This window comes from Gadus macrocephalus, chromosome 22 (assembly GCF_031168955.1).
Source record: "Gadus macrocephalus chromosome 22, ASM3116895v1".
NCBI classification, from domain to species: domain Eukaryota; kingdom Metazoa; phylum Chordata; class Actinopteri; order Gadiformes; family Gadidae; genus Gadus; species Gadus macrocephalus.
Genome location: NC_082403.1, coordinates 16,624,252 through 16,642,159, shown reverse-complemented (window position 1 = coordinate 16,642,159; position 17,908 = coordinate 16,624,252). Strand labels below are relative to the sequence as shown.

Below are 17,908 nucleotides of genomic sequence, written 5' to 3'. Positions count from 1 at the left end.
CTTTCTGTTGTTGTTGCCAGGTCAAGTCATCGGTTAAATGGAGTCTGACGCACCTTTCCCTCAATTCCCCTTGTTTTGTGCACGCTTGTACACACACACACGTACACACAAAAAAAATTCTCTTTCACATACACATATGCACATATTCTCTCTTACACATACGCACACAAAGAACACGCATGCTTACACAAACACACATTCTCTCGCACACGCACGCACACTACCCTACTCTTCATAAGCAAGCAACATCTGTCTGAACCAAGCCGTAAGGCAGCTTATGGTCTAGCTTACAGCCTCTTACATAACCCCCCCCCCCCATGCAGTATCAAGACTGCCTGAGATATGTAGTGTGGCTATGCCTAACCACAGCTCAAGTAGCTAAAGCTAGCACGCTGGTTGGTTGCATGAACTCATTAGGCTTTGCTACATAAATTCATCGAAATCATTACTCTGTATGATTTGATCGTTGAAGGACATCAGAAACTCTTTATGAATAAAGCATGGTTGATATCTGGTGTTGGCAGGTTGTTTTTCATATGTGTTGTTCTGGGATGATGTGTGTATCTTTGATCAGACCTGATTAAAGAAAACCTAATTTTAAGCTTCCCAAATAGGCTACAGCAATTTGGATGGATATATTTGATATATCAATATATATATATCAATATATGTATATATATATATATACATATATATACATATATATATATATATACATATATATATATATATCTCCAAACAGGAGGGTGTAAAATCGAACTATGGTCTATTTATCCTGCTTCAGGCCAGTCGCTGCAGTGCTGTTATCCCATATGAGAGGGGGATGAATAGGATCAACATGCACTCATCGCCCACACTCCACGCCGAGAGGTAATGTGTGGATATTAACGCATTCATCACAGATACGGACATATCTGATGAGAGGTGAAGGTGCGGGTAACCGCCTTGAATTCGGTTTATTCTCGGAAAGGCAAATCGCCACCTTTTCGAATAGGATGAGTTTAGATTAAGTTGGATGAGTCGTAGGAATCACTCACACACTGGTATATTGAATCATTCATTACAGCTTTTCTATTGTTCAATGGAAAAAAATTAAATATTAATCTAAGGCCAGTGCAGATAAATGAGACTGGCCTGACTGATACTGTTACGGTGCTGCCATCTAGCGCTTAACCTGAGAAGTTCATCTCAACTCGGAATGTGAATGAAAATATTGTTTTTTAATATATATTTATATTCGGATCAAATCCCCCCATGCATTATTGATATCGCTTTTCTGTCATGGCTACATTAGCTACACGCGGGCGAAATAAATTAGATTAATTATTTACAATGTTTAATGTATAGGCCTAATATATATATTTCAATACCCGAATAAGCAGGTTTGAAGATGACATCTGCTAGGATCCAATGTGTCTGGTTCCTAGTTTTGCTTTGTGTTTATAGATGCGGATGAAACGACCGCTTCCTCGCAGCAATGTATTGTGTGTTATGATGTGATTTAATTCAGATGCCTGCAGCGCAGAGTTCAGACATGCACCGGTCAGGAGAATGCATGGTGCTGGCAAGCAGCCTGCTTTCTTTGTGTGGTAATGGAGAGTAATTAACCGTAGGTTCATTCAGTAACAAGACATGTGGGGAAGCCTGTCAGAGGTTTTAGATTGAGAATAGAAAATATGACATTTACAAAGGCCAGCATTCTTTTGCTCAATAACCAATGTCAACGGAGAGTAACAGAGTCGTTATTTCATTTCAAAAGAAAAAGTAATCATTGTAATTAGTTATTGATTTCCAAACTTCTTTCTACGGTATAATCAATCGTGTGTTAAATGGCTACCCTCGTTGGCCACCAGGTGGTAATAATGTACATCAGCAGCGGGAGACCGTTGAGTTATTTTGTATCCATGCGTGACACACACTGATCGAATTGACCACGTAAATAGAGCATTGCATTTATAGCCACCCTTTTATTGAAAATACGGCAGCAATATAATGCATTTTGTTAAATATTAAACCCTTTTTGTATTTATTATTATTATTATGTTTATTTTTTTAACAATTTTCTTCATTTAGTTCAAATATAAATAGCCTCCAACTAAGGCATTCAGCTGGCATCTAAACCTATGGCTTTTATATCTTGCTCTGAGCTACAGCATTCATTGAGGCTTGATGAAACAAGTTGGCTATATTAGAAGTATGAAACACATTTACAATCATTGTATTAATGCATGTCACATGTTTTACACATACAAGGTTTTTTATACACTTGAAATCTTTTCTACAGTGGGCTCCTGCCCCATATCCTAATAATATGGAGAAACAAAAAGTTGAAGAAAACAGAAATAATAGGAATTTTAAATAACTATTCCTTGTGTTAAGTAAGATATCTGTGATTTTCTTTCAAACTTGAAATGTAGAGCGCTAAAGGTAACATTGACAACCTACCACATCTCATCGCACCACACCATTCACAAGGCAGGAAGGGTTACCCCTATACGACCTGGAGGTCAGTCTTAGTTCTGAGCCTGAGTCAGCAGAAATCCCATCGAAAGGTTTCAGCCTTGATCCAAAAAGCGAGAGGCTGGAAGCTCAAGATCAAAATACGATAATGACAGGGTGTCATAACACTTCTGTAACAGTACAAGGTCACAAGACGCACTGCATTCATGCAAACCAACACGGCCCATGAGGAGATCTTGCATGCAAAGAACTCATTGATTTGTATTTTTGTCGTCTAAATAATTCTTTTTTATTCTCTTTCCCTTATACTCTTCCCTGGTGTCCCTTCAGAACACACTCAGGCTGTTTGTGCACAGCGTCATCAGCCTCCAAAAAGCGTGTCCCCAACAGCACGGCCTCACTGTTTCCTGGGGTACTTCTGTGCGATGCCGTAGGGCACGTGGGCGGCGATGGTGCCCATCTCCGCCGCGCCCTCCACGTGGAACATCTGGTCGTCGAAGTAGATGTGGGGACGGATCTTCTCCAGCATGGGGCCCTTGGGGGCCCCGGCCAGGAACAGGGCCTCGTCGATCTCCAGGCCCCAGGCCCGCAGGGTCTTGAGGGCCCGGATGCCGGAGCTGGCGGCGCTGCGGGCCGTCACCAGGTAGGTCCGGATGGGGCAGTCCATGCGGTGGCCCTTGGCGTAGAACTTCTTCTGGAGCTTCCCTAGGGCCTCCAGGAAGCCCTTCAGAGGGCCCTGCAGGGTTAACAAGTGAGACACACGTACGATTACTTTATGTTTACAAGAAACTCAGATGTCAACAAGCAAAGTGCCCGTTAAACAATGTCTAATAAATGGTTAGGTTTGAATCCGTGTTCATCCCATATTTTTAACCAACTCCTGAAAAAACATTTTGGCGGTTCAGTTGAGTTGCTGGACAAATGTCCCCTGTAGCTGGTGGTCAATGAGAATCACTCATTACATTTTTTGTGTCAAAACAAAGACTACGATAAAAGGTGATAGTGGAAGAGGTCAGTTAAAATGTCCATGTCAAAGTGAGCAACTGCCCCTGAGTTGTGCCTGGCCTCGGGGCCGAGAGTCCACGCCAAACAACTCGGGTCTCACTACCGTCACGTCGAGTCGGAGAATAGATTCGAAAAAAATAAATGGAATTGGACCAGACTGGTCCGCCTTGGAACCGACTCAAAACTGTGGAATCGAAGAAACGATTAAATGTAATGAGTTTGAAAGTCGTTCATTTTTTATTTAACACCAGTCGGTGATAAAATGGCCGTCCATCACTGTGGTTGCCAGCGCACAACGTACGTGATCTAGCAGCCTGTCCTCGTTTTCCCGCTCGTGCTCGAAGAACTTGTCGAGGCCGTGCGCCTTGAAGATGCGCTCCGACTCATCGGAGAAGAGCACGGCGTCCCCGTCGAAGGCCACCCTCAGCTGCGTCTGCGACACCGCCGACAGCTTCTCCGACATGAACATGGTGGCCGCCGCGATGCCTGCGCAGAACGACAGGCATGGGATTCATTCAGGGGGGTGCTATCAGGGAACGTTATCTTCACTAGTTGGTGTGCTTAACTGCTACCCATGGTACGGAAAAGAGGCAGACCCATAATTAGTGTAATGGGCGACTCCTCTGTTGGTCCTCTGAGGATGCCACTGTTAAAAGGGTTGTAGTTTAATTACTGTGTCCGCCCCACAGCGGTTGGCTGGTTGCTTAGCCTGAGCACATCTGTTTTTTTGTGTTAATATTGGTCTTCTATCCCTAATGCGTCAATATGTAAGAATATTTAATCTCAAATAATCTCTGCACACAACATTTGCCACTTTTAAGAACAAGCCTCAAATTCATTATTATGAGTTATTATTACTGTATCCCTAGTAGAGGTGAAATAATAATGGGCCTATTCCTAGACATGCTTTTATGTTCATCCGTTCCTGGTTTTAATGGCAGGGAAACACTTAACACCGTAATCCTCATCACACCGCTCAAGCAGGCCGCGCCAAAATACCCTCGTCGTTCATGATGAAGTGCTTTGAAGTAAAACGTCAGGGACAATCTCTCTCTCTCTCTCTCTCTCTCTCTCTCTCTCTCTCTCTCTCTCTCTCTCTCTCTCTCTCTCTCTCTCTCTCTCTCTCTCTCTCTCTCTCTCTCTCTCTCTCCCCCTCTCTCTCTCTGCTATGAGGCATGCTGTAGCACTAAGCACCGTTGAGCTTCTGCACCAGATTAGTCCTGACTCGTATCTCTGATGTCACCTTGTGCGCTGAGTTCTATTCACTTCATGCAACAGAAAATAGACTTCTACAACTACCACGAGTACATACTACTCGCACAAATATTACTTCTGTAAATAATCACAGGACTAAAACAAATATAACTGGTATTATTCTTATTATAAACCAAACTATTAAACCAACTCCCACACCAGGTAGGGAATGCCTTAGATGTTGATGACTAATGCATGAGAAAAACTATAATACATAGAAATCAAATTTTAAGTACATAGTGATACGTCAGCGAATAGCTCAATTGTATGGAATGTGATTTAACTAGAAAAACAAATGTGTGTGTGTGTGTCTTTGTTGGAGTGTTGGAGTGATGGAGTAAGTGAGAGAGTGCATGTGTATGGTTTGGGTCTCACCTTCAGCCAGGGCCTCTCTGACCTTGTCAGCGTCTGCTGATAGGTAAAGGTTGGTGTGGAATGCCTTCAGGTAGCCAATAGGACTGGTTCCTCCGGTCATGCAGAACCTCTCAATAAACAGGTCTAGGATTGAAGAAAAAATATTTTTTTTCTTATAGCAATTATTACCCTAAACAATCATTTATTAGAAAGATTACATCACTAAAAACACTGTAGGTAAGTGAGTGAAATGATTTATGAGAATATATTTTCCAGTTGTCAGCGCAGTTTAGAAGTTGGATCGCTACCCAGCTCATTTCCAACCAATCGGGGGATTTTTTTTTAATCGAAGAAACAGAACAGAAACTGTAAAATGATTGTAAAATACCCTAGTTCAACTCAAGTGCAAAAATAATACATTTACAGAAATTGTAATTAAAGTTTCTTACACTTATTTTACAGATATTTCATAATTACTACGATCAAATACCTTCAATAAAGTGATGGCACAAAAACCATAGCAGAGAACCACTATTATTTCAGAGACTTTCCTGAATGATCGAAAACCTTCAAATGTGATGATAATAAAGATTTTGCAGCGAAACACTGATTTTACAGAATTTTCATGAATTTCTACACCTTCAATAAAGTGTTAACAAGATTTGTTCTGGGCTAGAGCATTCATTGAGGCTTAATGAAACAAGTTGCCTATATTAGAAGTATGAAACACATTTACAATCAAGATTTTTAAATAAGTGAAATTTTGGAAGACTAAATAAATACTGTACACGAATGTATCATTCAATATGAATCATTGATAAGATCATAAAGTCATGTTATATTACTTTAAATATTCTCAATCTAGTTGCGGTCTGTTGTCTTTTTGGCCTTTATTTTCCAATTCAGTTTTCCATTGTTTCCCCAGTGTTCCCCAGTATAGGCCTGTGTCTCTTCGTTATTCTAAAACGCAGAATGCATCACCTGCTGTGAAGCAGTACAACCTCCTTCCAGTGAAGTGTACTAAAGCACTGCAAACAGAAACAACCAAGCACTCCTATTGATCAATGACTACTCATTGTATGTTGATTGATGGCTTGACAAAAAATAATCAAGAAATCTCCTCCATGAACCCTGGAAGTGTAACGGCTGTAAGTGGTAATGGGGAGGGGCGGTGTGTGCGTGAAGGGTGGATAGAGAGAAGGGTGAAATCGAGAACGATCCCTGAAGTGAGGTAGAGGAGTATGTATGTGTGTGTGTCTGCGTGTGTGCATGCGTGCGTGTGTGTGTGTGTAACGTGAAGAGAAGCTGGTGGGGGTTGCCAAGTGTTAAGACGGTATTAAGACTGATGGGAAAGAGTGTCTCTAGTTTCCCGGGTGGGGGCCGGTGGTGTGATGGGGTTGGGGAGTGCAGCAACACACTAACTCACTCAAGGGGTGGGGGGGGGACACACGAGGGCACGTTGGATTAAAGGGGTGGCGCTTTATGAGCGTGGGACGGGTAGTGGGGTGCATCATGGGTATTGTGTGTATGGTGGGAAACGAGGTACCTGATTGATGATGAGATACACAGCATGTAACACAGTGCATGATAGGTAATGAGGTACACGACAGATAACATGGTACAAGATGGGTAACTCATTACATGATGTGCAATGAAGTACACACACTATGCATGATGGGTAATAAGGTATGCAGATATTGACGGCAGTGTGGCAGGTGTGAATTATGGTTGCAATTCGCTTTGTATAAAAGCGTCAGCAAAATCCCCTAAATGTAATGTAAATATGGGCATTTAGCTTGAGTGCTGCAGAGAGAATGATGTGTGTGGGGGTGGGTTGGAAGAGCTGGATGAATGCTTGAGGCCGTGGGTGGCTTGTTAGAGCGTGCGACAGACGGAGGTAGAAGAATCCCTTGTCCCTGGCTGACGACAGGAGGCCAATGATTGAATGACTGACATGAAAAGAGATGGGAAAGCCGCAAAGACGATGATCATTATTTATTTTTAAAAGGGAAAGGGGGCAGGCGGACTGAGTAGAAAAACAGGGAGGAAGACGCAGGATCCGAGACGACTTAAAACAAGGCAGGTAGAGATAGGACGGATCAGAAGCATAGATCCACAAACATAAATTCATCAGAGCAAAAAGGAGGGACGGATAAAAAGGTAGATGAATTGGACACGTTCCTCGAGGCAATAACCCCCCCCCCACCATTCAGATGTCTTTAGGATCAATGGAGGAGCCTGAGAGCCTCAGATGATCCATGAATGCGGACGGTTCACTTTGGCTCGGTGGCTCACGGTCTGCTCGTACGTGTCTGTCCTGCTTGGCCTCTTCCTTCAACCTCAGGGAACCCTGGTGTCCTTGAAGTCCTGGGCTCGGTGGCGTGGGAGACGCTCCGGAGAGACGTTCCCTTCCTCCTCCGATGTCCTTCTCTTCCTCGGCCGACGTGACATGCCTTGTTTATTTATGTATGCATTCGACCGGCGGATGAGAGGCATGGTAATAAGTATCGGACCCACGTGCCCGGGGTGCACGGCGAGAACGCGCCGCTCCCAGGCCCACATCAAAGCCAGAGCACAAGAACATTGGTTTAAAACAATGTTTTCCTTCATGGGACCGTCCCGGACTGAGGGGAAGATACCCACAGGAAAAGGTGTGTGTGGTCTTCTGTGTACATGCACAGTCCCAGAGCTCTGCTGCTGAGCTGTTGCCTGACCCGTTGACTCTTGGCAATATGCGATGTTTGTGTGTAAGCTGTCTTGTTGTTATTGGGTTATAGTCCTCAAAACTTTCTCAGTGTTGTTCAAATGCGTCTGTACAGGGTTGATGTTTCTGGTTGAGAAGAGCAGTAGTGGAGCAGACGAGGAGTATCAGAGTGGAAGAGCAGAACATACAACGATACAGAGATGTCAGCTAATACTACTCTGCTAGTAGTCGTGGGTTTCCTGGCCTACTATTCCTCAACTAAAACTTTGGCCTAAAATTGCTGCAACTACTTCTCTATAGACATAGAGAACATTACTATGGCCAGTGGTACAGCAGACTCATGTATCCTAATGTCCTAATGTGCATTCTCATCTCCAGAGTGTAGGATCCAGAATGTCACCTTGCGTTCTCCATTGCACATTATGGAGGCTGTGGCTGTGATAGATCACACATAACAAATTGCCTCTAATGTGAATACATTACATAACGTTAACGGCTGTACTTTGAATTATATCCTTGTCCGTCGGCCTATTTCCTGTCGCGGCAAATGGTGATTTAATGGCACGACATCATGTCATCTTGGGCTTTATTTGATGTGAGAGAGAACTTGTACTATTATCACAAATATATGTAACCATAATTGTCAATACAAAAGTATTGTGTGTTTTTTGCATTTGGAAATCTCATCTGCCCTAGATTCAATATCTGGTAACGGAATCGCCACGACAAGCAGCACCACTGCTTTGATGATTTCCACCATGCCTGGGAATCTCAATGTGAACGAACAAAGAGGAAAAGTATTTTCATTATCTTGTGTTGTGTTAGAAGAAAAAAAGATCTTGAATGCAAAAAAAGACAGAATTAGCTAACACTAGCTTCTGCCATGCTAGCCATTTTCATTCTTTGATCCTCTATGATTCTGTGCTCCTCATCGTTTCACCAGTTCTCCTTTGTGAGGCTGGTTGCTGCAAGGTCAGGAGTCGGAAGTGAAAGTGGTGGGGCCGCCTTCCACAGAGAACCAGGGAACGTTCCGGAACACACTGTACTCTGCTGGCTCCTCTGCTCTGAGCTGCTTTGTTGTGGCCCTTCTCTCTCTCCTTCCGCTTTCCTCTCGCTCTTTCTCATGTCCTGGGAGATATTTGTGAAGCTGCAGCTGGTCGGCGACGGAGACCAGGAACCGACAGTCCACAGAGGTTCACCCCGAAGGACGGAGTGCACGGTCAGCTGTTCATACATCATCACCACACAGTCCCACACTCTTGTTTCCAGGCTGGTTTTGCGTTACCCCCCAGGCCTCATGGAAACCAGAAACCGGCCACCGTCACGCAAACGACAAGGTCACAATACAGCAAGGTGACTATAAAAAGCATCCACATGGATGATGCACCGTGTGTGTGTGTGTGTGTGTGTGTGTGTGTGTGTGTGTGTGTGTGTGTGTGTGTGTGTGTGTGTGTGTGTGTGTGCGTGTGTGTGCGTGTGTATGCATGTGTTTGTGTGTGTGTGTGCGTGCGTGCGTGTGTGTGTGTGCGTGTGTGTGCGTGTGTGTGCGTGTGTATGCGTGTGTTTGTGTGTGTGCGTGCGTGCGTGTGTGTGTGTGTGCGTGTGTGTGAGTGTGGTTGCGTGTGAGTGTGTGCATGTGTGTGCGTGTGTGTGTGTGTGTGCATGTGTGTAAGTGTGTGTGTGTGTGAGTGTGTATGTGTGTGAGTGTGTATGTGTGTGTGTGTGTGCGTGTGTGTGTGTGTGTTTGGGTGCATCTGTGTGGGTGTGTGTGTGTGTGTGTGTGTGTGTGTGTGCGTGTGTAGTGCAGACTCACTGTGGTGGTTGATGGTGTTAATAAGGCGGACCCCCACGTGGGCGTGGTTGTACGTGACCAGAACGATGTCGAACAGCTCCTCGCTCTGAGGGTACAGCTCCCGCAGGCGCACGTTCACCGCCTCCAAAGCCTTGTGGGTAAGAAGACACAACATCTTCATCAGCAAGAGATCTGTTTCCGCAGTACCTGCACCTAATGGTGAGGACACATTCGTGTGGCAAGACCCTTTGCACAGAGGCGTCCTCGTAGGACCCCCCCAACCCCGTCGCTAGGAACAAACAGAGCTATTTCTACGTTTCTGCAAACCAGCACTTTACAACTTAGACGGCCGCCTAAGCAACACACGCCTGCCGCCTTAACTACGTCGTCCCAAAAAACAATAATCTTTCGTTTTTAATATTTTTAAAGATAAAATTGCTCAAATTCTTTGACTGTTCTTGTTTCAGTTGTTATTTTGACAATGTTGTTTAGCACTTCATCCTTTTTTTTATATTTGTGTAGTTAAAATTGCACAAACAAGAACCCCACCCCCCCCCCCCCCGGACAGAAAGATTTATCACTGTAATAGTGCACTACAGTCGTGAATGTGGAATCTATTCAAACGATCTTAATGAGCAAACATAATTCACACTACCGCAGCCCAGAGATGACGGCCAGCCCCCCGTCGCAGTCCAAAATGAGAGGGTTCAACTTCTATATGAAGGGGCGCATTGCACTCTACTAAAATAATGTCTATAATAATGCCTTGGATGCTCTAGCTATCCAAACAGGACGTGATGGAAGTTGTGGGTTATCTAGTGGTGTAGCGCACTTGGGTATGAGCTAGAGAAATGGGGTCTCTTTTATATGAAAGAGGGCCTAAAGGACAATCTATTTTGTAGTGACCAATCGGAAGTGACTAAGAAAGCCCACCCAGCGGCTCGCTGGCACGATTTCGAGCTAACATTCGTCCCAGACCTACAGTACACCCTACCGCTCCAAGACGCATTTCTGAGGATCAGGTTTGTTAAGTGCAAGTATCCTTGACCTCTAAGTCACCTAGTCGTTAGATCACTTCCTGTAGGGCTATGGCCTCCTAATTTATCATTTTAGTATACTTGGCTAGTTTCCTTTAAAAGGCGCCACCACCATTGGCCCGTGGCAACAGTTGGCCATAACAATAAAAAATCGAGTTCAATGATCATTTAAGTCATTTGATTATTTGAACTCTGCTTACTGCGGTTCTGCTTTATAAGTCACCATAGAATGTGTTTTTTTCTTATACAGCAGAACCTAGATCATGCAAAAGAAGTTAAAAAATATGCTTGATTTTGTGTCAGTGTAGTAGGCACTACATTTGTGGTACATACCCTGGTTTACTCCTTATTTTTAAAACTGGCCGTAGGCACGTGTGAAAAGACGTTCACTCTCCATGTCAGCCCGTGCTTGGCATTGTCAATGGATTTGCCAAAAAGAATATAATACACGTGCACTTCAAATTTAGGGAGGGCTGGCTTGACCACGGGCTTGCGAGGTTTGGCTAGCTTGACCGCAGTCCGCAGAGGACACCTCTATAAAAAGGCATCCTATAAGCCTGCAGAAGGACAAAACGTGCAAAAACCAACTGGGGGGGGGGGGGCAAACTGCGTGACCTCTGACCTTGACGAAGGGGAAGGCGGGGCCCGTGGGGAAGTGTTCGTTCTCGTGCTCCACCTGGAAGCGCAGGTACTCCTCGATGCCCTGCTCGTCAAAGACCTGCTGCTCGCGCTCGGTGCGGAACAGGACCCGCGAGGAGACGGCCACCGTCACCGCGTTCTCCGGCTTGGGCTGGGGAGAGCCGAGAGCAGAACACAACATGGACAGAACACATGAGAGAAAACAGGTGTATGGAGGTCAGCGATGGCCATCCAAACCAAGACAGAGTGAACGAAGGGCATTCCGAAGAGGACAGCGTATTTGTTGGTGGTGAAAAAAATTATAAAAAACTCAATGCAAAAGGAAAAGGACAACATCGTCAAAGCCTAAGCAAAGCCGTGCAGTGTAATCATTGAGAATGTAGAACATGAAATTAAAGCCACCACTTATAAAAACAATAGGTACTCATCTGATGAATGCACAGTCAACATTACTTGACTGAACACTGTTCATGACTACCGACTCGCGCATGTACGATGGTCTTTCTATATCATCCATGCACACGGATGCTGTTGTGGGAGCTGACGGTGGGCAGGCTTTGGGCCGCTGTGAGCACGGTGTTTGGTGGCTGGAAGTGAGTGCAGCCCTGAAAATGAGCCCTGAGCCAAGAAATGCATACACTGGAGGAAGCGGAGCGCTTCATTCTCTGGATGTTTCCACCCAATCAAACCAGGGGGCTTCTCGCATAACACACTTTTCACACCTGCCAGTTTTTACCTTGTCAGCGGTCCATTTAGATCAAAAAAATCTGGAAAAGTTGGTTTGAAAGCCAATGTGAACTTTGAAATACTTTAGACAGCACCTCAATTAGTGTGTTACATTCCACGGGTTGTATAAGTGGTCGTTGCACCCTTAGGTGCAACGACCACTTGGTAATAGGATTATGAGTCAGCAGCTACATGAAGTCACTTCCATCATCTTAATCGTATTCATGCCTACCTCTGTCTGGCCATGGAATGAATGAACCGTCCCCAGGTCGAATCCTCGATAAGTTAAACATTTTCTTTACTGACTCCAACTTTGTTAGTATTTCAAGATACATTTTTTGTGTGCAAACATTTAGCGTGATTGTACATTGCACCACCTGCAGTTTTGATGTTTTGCCACTATTTGTGTGTATGTGTGTATGTGCATGCGTGCGTGCCTGTGTGGTGTGTGTGTGTTAGGGATGAGTCGGTCGCGACCGATTCGTTCACAACAAACGAATCCCGAAGGTGAACGACAAGAACTTGTTCCCCAAAACGAGAGAACTGGTTCTTTGATTCTTTTTTTTAAATATAAAACAAAAATATGGTCACGTAAATAAAATATACAAACGAACAGAGCTTCGTCTCCCCGCGACCTTATATTGATTGAGTCTACACCGTTCTCAAAGATTCAGCCAATGAGAGGTAGCGATGGTGTTGCCATGGCACCTGGGTAAACAAATGACAAGGTGGTACCGTCGAATTTGCGCGCTTTCTCTGTCTGACGTGTCTTGGGTCATGTCATTCGACGTGGGGCCACACATATATCCCCCTGCATTTCCGAAAATAGACTTGACCTCCATCTGTTTATTGGATAAATGCACTTCCCAATCCCAGGAGTCTTTGCTCCATTCTACGTCAATTCAAGAATAAACAAAGAAATTAAACAGCAGTTCGTATTTTTTATTTATGACCATGAAAGTTCTGTAATGCCTGAATAATGAAGAATTAAATGTAAAGTAAAATTTGGCTACATACGTATGGCTATACAATATATTCCCTGCTCAGGACCGTCTCGCGGGGGGGGCAGACAACTGTGAGATTCGCTGTCAAATGACGTAATCTGACGTAACGAACGAATCAAACGAACGAATCGTTATAGTGAACTGAACTGAAAGAACTGATTCCCGGAAAAGAATCATTTTGCCCATCCCTAGTGTATGGTACGTGTGGTGTGTTTAGTGTGTGTGTGCGTCTTGGACTTGTTGATGTGTAAAACAGATCCATGTAATTCAACACCATGCTGACTGGGTGAGGGTTTGTGAGCGTGCGTGCGCGTCGCCGTGGGTGTCAGCCTGTGTGTGTGCGTGCGTGTGCGTGTCCCCATGTGTGTTAGCCGGTGTGTGCATTAAGCAAAGGCCATGACGTTACAAATAGGACATATCTGGTTCTCCTAACAGTTAAACATGTGATTGTGGGCATAGTGCCTAACCTTCACAATACACCCCTCCATGTATTCATATGAACTATTATAAATAGCATGTGGGTGCTTAGGGGGGGACCCAACGTTTCTCGTAGGCTTAAGGGGGGGGCGGGGGTGTCTTGCATGCCATACAGGGCAGCCAACCCAGGGCAAAGCTGCACTCCCAGGAGGAAGGTTATTGGCTGGTTGGCAAGAACTAGAGGCAAGGCTAATATGATTCCCTGCGGGAAGGATTATGATTATATTAGTGTGTGTTTGTGTACGTGTGTGATTGCATGTATGTTGAAATGTGTACGTAGGGTTTCAATGTATAGATGGTATCCATGTATGTATGGTTGCATGTGTGCGTGTGTGTGTGTGTGTGTGTGTGTGTGTGTGTGTGTGTGTGTGTGTGTGTGTGTGTGTGTGTGTGTGTGTGTGTGTGTGTGTGTGTGTGTGTGTGTGTGTGTGTGTGTGTGAATGTATGTATGGTTGTATGTCATTTATGTTTATGGCTCTGAAGGCGTATGAATGCGTGTATCTGCACGCAGCAGTAAAAAGGCCTCAAGCTGCCTTTCGTTCCTCTGCATCCCACCTCCCGACCTCCCAACACGACCACGCACCCTGTTGCTGCGCACCTCTCATGGTGCCTAACACACTTATAGAGGTGTCTGTTGAGTATCAATGATATAAATATTGATAAATATGCTTGATATCCTGCCTGTATGCCGGTACCTTTAACAGTATTTACAAAACAGAGAAATAGCTAAAGGTTGTTTATGCCATATACAAATCAGATGGCTTTGGAGTGGGTTTGAGAGAGCGGGGAAAATAACATGGGAGGGCTGTAACAAAATGCATTTGGTGTCAATTTTATGAAACATTGATAGACTCAACATGGGGAAGATCCGCTCGAATTAACTGTTATTACAGATTTCTCAACTGAACATTCATTTGATTAGATCAGTTAAGATGATATTTGATTAGCTGTATAATTTCATAATAAAAAAAACTCAAAACTCGGCAGCACAGCAGCTATCAACTGCACTTACCAGTATAAAAAAATCATATATAAAATAAAATCAATATAATTCATATTCATATTCTAATAAATATTCATAGTCAGATTTAATACAAGAGACGTCAATTGACCGTTATATCCCTTGAATATCAGCAGTTATATTATATTTTACTCTCGGGGACGGGCTGGTCGTTTGGGACGGGGGGGGGGGGGGGGTTCAGCAGCTTGTCCACCGCCCTGCGGACGCGGCTGTGTCCCGGCAGGGCGGTCCGTGTGTAAAGTTCAGAGCCAATCTGGAGGGTCTCACATTCACCCTGGCTCACTGTGTTGACGTCGCGGGGACGCAGGCTGCCGCTAGCAGCAGCAGCGGCGTTTCCCGTAAACCATAAAAACGCAAGAGAGAGAAGGAGACAGCGTATCGATATCGACTCCGAGGTGGACGGTGGCGGTGGTTATTTGTGGGGTGCGTTGTCATGCTGTGAGGTCCAGCAGAACACCAAAGGAAGGGTGAATGAACGGGTGAGGGGGGGGGGGGGGGTCGTGCTGATCCAAGCCTGGGAAAAACAACCTTTGACCCCCACTGTAAGTGGCAATGTTCGGGCGGTGGTGGTGGTGGGTGGGTGGGGGTTAATGAGGTGACATACTTACGAAGAATATGCCTCCTTCCACTTTCCGGGCTGGTCTATCCGTCACCTTAGCAAACAGACAGTTGTAAGGATTTAAATGATCATTATTATCAAGTATTATTATTGAGCTGTGAACTGAAAATCCGTCTGCCCCTGGATAACAATACGGGCAACAAAGGGGACTCTTCTGGGAAGGGGACTGATTGGGGAAGCTAACTCATGCACCATGCCTGCACTCTCTCTGTACCCAGCCTTGGCCTTTGGGTGCTGCTTTGCCAAGGGGACTTCTGGTGGGAATGACCCATTGGGGAGTGAATGTATACTTTACATTTGAAAGAATCCAAATGCCAGCTGCAGCCGCGTGAGGCATTAACAACATGTTCAGGGCAGAGGAACAGTGCGAACCGCCTGCCCTCAGGCCAGTGGGTTCGGTGACGGTCTGCCCGCGGCGTTTAAAGGCTAAACGTTACATGTGTTATGGATGCAGACAGGTCTGTGGCACTGCTCTCCACTGCTTCTCCTTGCTTTGCATATCATAAGACATGGCACAGCTGACTGCTGTTGTATAGCAGTAGTAGTAGTAGTACAACTCCATCTTATCTTTGATAGTATTGTAGTAGTATTTCTCATATTGTCCCCACACTAAGTATGTCACGTTCTATGTGCCACTATGTATACTATAGTTTCACCTATGTAACAGTTTAATGAAATATACGAGTTCCAGTTGTGCACATTGATGTTTGTGTGTATAGTGTGTATATTTTTTTGGTTCTTCCCTTGTTCTTACATATTGTCATCAAAAGGGTCTCCATATTGGAGTTCCCCTGTATGACTTTAGGTTGGCCATGTGCAATAGGCTTATGGTGCAGCATGATGACCTCAGCTCTTCCAGGCAAAGCCATGAGTCATCACATATTTACATTTCTTAGCTCGCAACCATTTATTTCCAATCCAATCAAGGGATAGTGTGTAGAGAGAGATAGAGAGAGAGAGAGAGAGAGAGAGAGAGAGAGAGAGAGAGAGAGAGAGAGAGAGAGAGAGAGAGAGAGAGAGAGAGAGAGAGAGAGAGAGAGAGAGAGAGAGAGAGAGAGAGAGAGAGAGAGAGAGAGATGGTTGCCATGAGGTGAGGGGTAGAGAGTGACAGGTTCTATGGAGAAGCAGTGATATTTATAGCGAGGTCCAGTCATGAGTCTGTCAGTTCAAAACCCCCCTGGCAGATATAATGACAGAGGGTCAAAAGAGGAGAACAGATCTGGATTATAGTGTAACAGGCAACTAATGGGTGGATTTACATTTGGGGGTTGAAATTAGGTTTGAATCGTGTATATTTATATTATGTTTAACAGATGCTTCGTTTGGATGCTAATACAAATCCTGGTCTTAAGAGTATCGTCGATAGAATCGATATCATCATTATTTCTGTCCTCTGTTGCTCTAAAATAGTGAGGACACATATCTCTCAACTGTTGGTTTTTTTATGCTTCAATGCTATATCAATGCGTTGGATTTCTATCCCAATTCCACTCCGTTTCCCTGGCTGTCCTTGTGTGTTGTCACTTGCTCTAGTAATTATACCAAGTGATATCCTTAATTGGCATCATTCATTTGAGTGATTCTGTGATTGTTGTCGTCATCAAGACCTCTAGCATATAGAGGAAGGCTATTATGCTAAAGTGTGTAAGCACCTAGTTTAATACCATTGTCAAATGGTCATTAGGTGGAATCAAATGTGTGGAATTTAGGTTATAGTAATAACATGATATCTCTCCATTCAGTATTCTAAATACTGAATGACAATCAGTAATCAAATTTATTTACAAGACTCTGTGATTTATAACTTACTTTACAACTAATACTACAGCAACACATAGCGTCATCATATGGATGAAAATATTGGGATGTTTATTTTGTCAATGTCATGCAGATCTATTACTGGTGAGATTATTTATGGCTAAGGAATAAATAAACAAAAGTAAACATGGACAGGAAATGACCAAATGCCAAGGGAGGAAGTTCCATTTACTTTGGAAGGACTTGATACACCAGACTATTGTTTCAGTTGGCAAACCTTCAAATAACATTTTACAAACAAATTTCACAAAATAATAATTTGAATAAAAGCACTATAATCTCTTCCTGTAATCTGCCTTTGTTGAATGTAATCTCTTCCACAGTGATATAACCTCTTAACACCAGAATTATTTTTCAAATAGGATTTAGGTACATCATACAACAACAAAAACATAATATCTAGATTGACAAACATGTGTGTCTCAGAATATGATGAAGAAGTAGCACAGGAAGTATAAGAATGAAAGAAATCAAGGTTTTTATAGTTAATATACGTTTTTGTTTATTTTTCTCTTCTATTTATATATATATATGTTTTGGTTTTTTTAAGTATCTGTTCTGAACACTTTGTCTGGCACTGAATAGACAACAAACAAGTGACTGTTTATGCACAGTGTCCTGAATTACAAAGAATTTAATATTACTTCTTTATTGAATATTATAGAAGATAAGCCTAGCATAGGAGAGCGAAAGTGCTTCTCTCCGTGGGTACAGTGTCATATTTCTGATGCAGCAATGTGTTGATGCTGGATCTGTCCTACATGCTATTGATAGTTTGTAAATAAATCACAGAGTCTGCTGTGATAATCCGTTGAGGAGATTACTTATAAACCCCGTTACCTAGCCTCCTGAGAACCCTGTCCCCACTCTCTGTATTATGATTGGTGGATTTTTCCCTCCTATTGATATCATTTAGATTGTTTGGTTGTAAAATAAAGTATGTTTTATCATTCATAAATGTCTCTAGGCATCCATCCATCCATCCATCCATCCATCCA

The 17,908-nt window shown here is 43.8% G+C and overlaps 1 protein-coding gene across 1 annotated transcript; it reads right to left on the bottom strand.

The window, feature by feature from the left end:
- Positions 1-1,940: 1,940 nt before the first annotated feature.
- On the bottom strand, positions 1,941-15,364 carry nt5c1aa (5'-nucleotidase, cytosolic IAa). Its single transcript, XM_060044154.1, has 7 exons — positions 15,307-15,364; positions 15,082-15,212; positions 11,229-11,396; positions 9,591-9,720; positions 5,095-5,217; positions 3,767-3,951; positions 1,941-3,196 (listed from the first exon to the last, which is right to left on the bottom strand). The coding sequence occupies exons 1-7, from the start codon at positions 15,362-15,364 to the stop codon at positions 2,858-2,860; spliced, it is 1,134 nt and encodes a 377-aa protein (XP_059900137.1). The 3' UTR covers positions 1,941-2,857.
- Positions 15,365-17,908: the final 2,544 nt, after the last annotated feature.

Excerpts from the sequence above, each read along its gene's own strand:
- nt5c1aa (XM_060044154.1), bottom strand. The coding sequence starts at position 15,364 with ATGGGTCATTCCCACCAGAAGTCCCCTTGGCAAAGCAGCACCCAAAGG. Across the intron at positions 15,213-15,306 it reads CACCCAAAGGCCAAGGCTGG|GGGCAGACGGATTTTCAGTT; the intron begins GTACAGAGAGAG and ends ATTGTTATCCAG. Across the intron at positions 3,952-5,094 it reads CAGAGAGGCCCTGGCTGAAG|GCATCGCGGCGGCCACCATG; the intron begins GTGAGACCCAAA and ends CGTTCTGCGCAG.